Below are 5,888 nucleotides of genomic sequence, written 5' to 3'. Positions count from 1 at the left end.
ATGACGTGCAATCCAGGATGGGAAGAAATCCAAAATGAGCTTTTACCTACACAAACCGCTCAAGATCGTCCAGACTTGCTTGCAAGAGTTTTCAAATCAAAATTTGAAGAATTGAAAGATGATATTGTGGTTAAGGGGGTTCTCGGAAGAGTTATTGTATATGTGCAGGTCTTTAAGTTCCAAAAAAGGGGTTTACTACATACACACATGCTTATAATTCTAGATGAAGATGATAAATTGCATAATCCAGAGGACTACGATCGGGTTGTTAAAGCTGAAATACTGTGTAAAGAAGAACAACCTCAGTTACATAAAGCTGTATTGAAGCATATGATACATAGTCCTTGCGGAATACAAAATCCAAGATCACCGTGTATGAAAAATGGGCAATGTAAAAAAGGATACCCAAAGCCTTTCTCGCCAGAAACCTACCAAGGCAATGACTCATATCCTGTTTACAAACGATTTGATACTAATAATCCCGTGCCGTTGAATGATCATTGCAAGATTATGGTAGATAACACTTGGGTTGTTCCATATAATCTTTGGTTACTCTTGAAATATAATTGCCATATTAATGTTAAAATATGTTGCAGTATCAAGAGTGTAAAATACTTATATAAATATGTGTATAAAGGTCTAGATCGTGTCTCTATGGAAGTTAGACCAGACCCAAATTATGATGAGTTGCAGCAGTACATTGATGCAAGATGGGTATGTGCTCCAGAGGCATGTTGGAAGATATTTGCTTTTCCTATGTATCGAATGTACCCTGCTGTTTTTCGTTTGCAAATTCATCTTCCAGATAGACAACAGGTACGCTTTAGACCACATGAGCTTATTGCTAATGTTTTGGAGCGAAGTAAAAAGACAATGCTCACTGAATTTTTTTATACGAATATGATTGATCATGATGCACGAAATTATCTATATAGAGAGTTTCCTGAGCATTATTGTTGGGATTATAAAAACAAAACATGGACACGAAGAATATCTTATAAAAAAGTAGTGGGCAGGGTATATACTGTTTCACCATTTGATGGAGAGAAGTTCAATCTGCGTGTTCTTCTTAATCATGTGAAGGGGCCAATAGGATTTGATGATTTATTGACTGTCAATGGGATAACGTATCCAACTTTTAAGTAAGCAGCTGAACAAAGGGGTTTACAAGAGAATGATAACAGCATACGACAGTGTCTGCTTGAGGCAAGAGACATTCGAATGCCGTCAGCTTTAAGAAGATTGTTTGCAACAATATTGGTATTTTGTCTACCAACTGGAGTAAGAGAATTATGGAATAAGTTCTACCCATATATGGTAGAAGATTACCCATCAACATCTGTTACAATAGAGACACGTCGTACAAATAAACTTCTCAATGATTTAGAGGTGTTACTCTTGCAACATGGAAAGCACATCATGGAGTATGATTTGCCGATTTCAACTGGAGAATGTGACAATGATTCAACTGTACCAAGACTCATACAAGATGAGCTAACTGTTCCTAATGTAGATGAAGAACTCGCTTTAATTGAGAAGTTGAATAATGACCAGAGAGTTGCATATTAGACAATAATGACAGTTATTGATCGTAAGGAAAGCATGATATTCTTCGTTGATGGGCCTAGAGGAACTGGAAAAACATTTTTGTATCGCACAATATTGGCAACCTTGAGAAAAGCCGGTCACATTGCAATTGCCACAGCTACATCTGGCATAGCAGCAACATTACTCCCTGGTGGAAGAACAACGCATTTCAGGTTTAAGATTCCTTTAACTCCCAATGCTTCATCTACTTGCTCAATAAGTAAACAATCAGACTTAGCTGAACTTATTAGACGTGCCACCATAATTATTTGGCATGAAGCCCCAATAGTAAATCGCCGTGCACTTGAATCTTTAGATAGAACATTTAAAGATATTATGGAAGTAAATTTACCTTTTGGTGGGAAGGTGCTAATTTTGGGGGGAGATTTTCGTCAAGTACTTCCAGTTATTCCAAAGGGTACAAAGGCAGAAATGATTGATGCATGTATAGTGAAGTCCCCATTATGGAAAGATGTCAAAGTGTTACATTTGAAGTAGAATATAAGGTCTGTCAACGAGGAAGAGTTTGTTGAGTATATACAACGCATCGGTGATGGGAATGAACCATTTATAATGGATGATTTGATTAAACTACCCCATTCAATGGCAATGCAATGGGAGGGTCAGCATTCTATATACAACTTGATTGATCAAGTTTTTCCAAGTTTGCAAGAACATGCCAATAATGCAAGATATATGGTTGATAGGGCTTTGCTAACACCTATAAATGATGATGTTGAACAACTTAATGCAAAGATAATTTCTCAGTTCCCAGGAGATGAATTTACGTTACATTCTTTTGATGAGGTTGAAGGAGATACGCAAAATCTATATCAACAAGAATTCCTAAATTCTATATCTCCAAGGGGTTTACCACCACATATATTAAGGCTGAAAAAGGGTGCTCCAATTATGTTGTTGCGCAATATAGATCCAAAAGCTAGATTATGTAATGGTACAAGATTGATTTGCCGTTGATGTTTTAACAACGTAATTGATGCTGAAATTTTAACTGGAAAATATGTGGGTACACGTGTTTTCTTGCCAAGAATCCCTTTGAAGACAACAGAAAGTGTACACCTGCCATTTGTAATGATCAAACAACAATTTCCAGTACGTTTGAGCTTGGCAATTACAATAAACAAAGCGCAAGGTCAGACAATTCCAATTGTTGGAATTTATCTTCCTGATCATGTTTTTAGTCATGGCCAATTATATGTGGCGTTATCAAGGGAAGTCTCCCAATCCACCACAAAATTATTGGTGCAAAAAGGAACAATGCTTGAGGAGGAAGGTGTTCACACAAGAAATATTGTGTATAAAGATGTTTTGTTCCCTTCATTATAGATATTAATTAACAATTGGAAAGAACAGTCTTACATATAGATTTATTTTAATAATTTACAAATTTTAATGGTTAATAATTGGTAACAGGAACGATGCCCAGCTCAAATGTGAGGATCGAGTCCACCATGCTAAATAATGGAGTACATGTTGTTCCTACTGCTCATTGGGAGAATTGGAAGGATGATCAATCAATATTAAACATGGAGGCCATTGATGACAAGGTATATTTCTTTTTAATGATATCTTTAATCAGCATCCATTTCTATTGATTTATAAAAATTAATATTAAAAATGCCATGCTGCGTATGGGTTAGATTTGCAAATTGGAAATTTATTCACCTAGTTGGGGATTCACTATTCGAGCTGACAAGAAAGAGCTTTGGAAAGAAGTGAAACGAGTTTTAGAGTCACAAAAATTGGAAAGGTTTATTAAGCTATTTTTTAAAATAGGAAAATAACTAATTGATAATCTTAATTTACAAACAATTTTTTTTTCTTCATTTTGAAGTTCCAAGAACAAAGACAAACAACAAATCAATGTCAAGAGCAATGAGATTTCCAACATCCATAAGAATAAAGACAAAGGAAAAATGAAGGACAATGTCATCTCTAACACTCATGCCAACAGAGACAAACGGAGAATTAAAGTCAAGGACAATGTGGTTTTCGATATCCATGAGAAAAAAAAGAAACGAACAAAAAAAACTAAGGACGATGCAATTTTCAACATTCAAAACAATAAAGACAAACAGAAAATGAGAGTGAAGGACGATGCAATAATAAAGCAGGTACAAATCATTACCACATCTACTTTTTTAAATAAAGAAAAATACTTAATTACATAGTTTGGATATAATTTTTTTTTTTTTTTTAAACTTTGGTAATTAAATGATAGTTCTTCAAGTCCCAAGCTGAAGTAGACCATTTCACATACATGGAGCTATGCAATATCATCACAAGGTTAGTTCAAATATTTCATTTCACAAGTTTATGCTTCATTTTTATTGTACTTATCATTATTGTGTACATTTTAAAGTCTCTATTAATAACACAAACACACATTTTGTATCTTAGGTTCATGGCAAATGTTGCTGGAAAGCAATTAGAATGTGGAACAAATAACATTGCTCCACCAACTTCTCCACCGTAGCTGGCATAACATTAATAAGTTCACACATTCCGTGTTTCAAATTTAGTGAATTATTTTACAGTTTTACCTGATGTAAATATTTCCTTTTTCTACATTGATCCATCAACTTTTCATAATAGCTTTTGTAAAGGTCACCATATGTATTTTGTAAGTAGTTTTATTATTACGATTTCATTATGCATTTTCATTATAAGATTTATTCAATGCATCTTTTTTTCCTCCCCCTATAGGTTAATATTAAATTATAGCATCATCTTCCAATTAATAACACGTTGATTACTACATACACAAAATTGGCAAAAATGGATAATAATTACGGAATACTAGCTTTTGAGCACGCGCTCACGCGCGTGCTCAGAGGCTCTTCTATTTTTTGAGTAAGGGTTAATTTAGAGTATTTATTATAATTTGGGAGTACTACATTTTTCAATCACAAAAAAAACCTAGGGGTGTGATGAATATTATGCGTTAGCAAGTGAAATAATTTTTCATCACACCTTTAGGTTTTTTTTGTAATTGAAAAATGTAGTACTCCCAAATTATAATAAATGCTCTAAATTAACCCTTACTCAAAAAATAGAAGAGCCTCACGCGCGTGCTCAGAGGCTAGTACTACTATTTAAGCGGATGCACCTGTTTGGAGTGGATTTTTTTTTTGCTCCAAAATACCCTTACACCCCTAGGTTTAAGTAGAGACAAAACTAAAGGATAGTTTGGTAAAAGATTTTTTTTTGTCTAAAATACCCCTACATTCCTAGATTTAAGTAGAAACAAAACTAAAGGATAGTTTGATAAAATACATGTCTAACTTGCACTAAAATATTGCCTATAAAATAGGGGCACTCTTCAGTTGATTTTCAAATTTATTTAACCACCCACTAACATCGTGGTGGAATGTTGATAGGGTTATTTTGCACGTACCTCTCAATCATTAGATTTTTTTATAGCCGACTGCTATTTATTTGGTACCAAATATTTTTTTCCCTCAAAACGATCGAACTTTTTGTCAACTTGATCCGCTGCACAGAAATTTGCAATGTCAAGAGTCCTTTGTTGTTCCTACGATCTCTGAGAAGCGTGACTGTCAAAATAGTTTGTATCTACTGCAATTATATGTTCTATTTGTGTTTGTTGGGCATGCAGCGGTTATTTCTTCTTCTTCTCAAAAGCTATATTTTTCATCATGAATTATGGTGATAGTTTTAACATATTATACCTGACAAAAAGTTTTGCCATTTTGAAACAGATGAATTGATGGAAATCATTAAAAAGGAGCCTATGGAGAAATGACTCTAGATTCGTGCAGTCATAAGGACAAAACTCAAGAATCATTTTTCAAATGTTCAAGATTCTTTATTTAAAAAAGAAAACAAACATGAACCGAATGTGATGATAATAGAAAAGAAGAGGAGCGCAAAATCTGAATATGATCTCGGGAACTAATGAGAGGCTGCGAACAAGTTAAAAAAAAAATGGTGGCGATTGGCGACGTACTAATAGATTTTTTTTAATCTTATAAAGTCATGACACAAGGAAACACAGCCGGAATCAATTCTGTTGAATTTTCCCTTTAAATATAGTAATTTTTTCACCATTCTTTTAACAATTATTATTAACATTATCTATTGTGATTTTGATGTATAATTGTAACAAAAGTAGAGTATCAATAATGATATCATATAAAAATAATGTTGCTCCCATTGCAACTTATTATCCTAATGGTATTGGTTTATAAAATATTTTTAGAAACTCTTTTTGGGAAAAGAAAAAAAAACTAACTTTTTTTTTTACTGATCTTAATATT

At 33.6% G+C, this 5,888-nt stretch overlaps 1 protein-coding gene and 1 pseudogene across 1 annotated transcript; both read left to right on the top strand.

Annotated features, from left to right (window-relative positions):
- On the top strand, window positions 1-1,146 carry LOC142644327 (uncharacterized). Its single transcript, XM_075818964.1, has one exon. The coding sequence runs from the start codon at window positions 1-3 to the stop codon at window positions 1,144-1,146; it is 1,146 nt and encodes a 381-aa protein (XP_075675079.1).
- Window positions 1,147-1,221: 75 nt separating this feature from the next.
- On the top strand, window positions 1,222-4,084 carry LOC142644326 (ATP-dependent DNA helicase RRM3-like; annotated as a pseudogene).
- Window positions 4,085-5,888: the final 1,804 nt, after the last annotated feature.

Source organism: Castanea sativa, chromosome 7 (genome assembly GCF_040712315.1).
Source record: "Castanea sativa cultivar Marrone di Chiusa Pesio chromosome 7, ASM4071231v1".
Lineage (NCBI taxonomy): Eukaryota > Viridiplantae > Streptophyta > Magnoliopsida > Fagales > Fagaceae > Castanea > Castanea sativa.
This window is presented reverse-complemented; position numbering and strand designations above follow the sequence as displayed.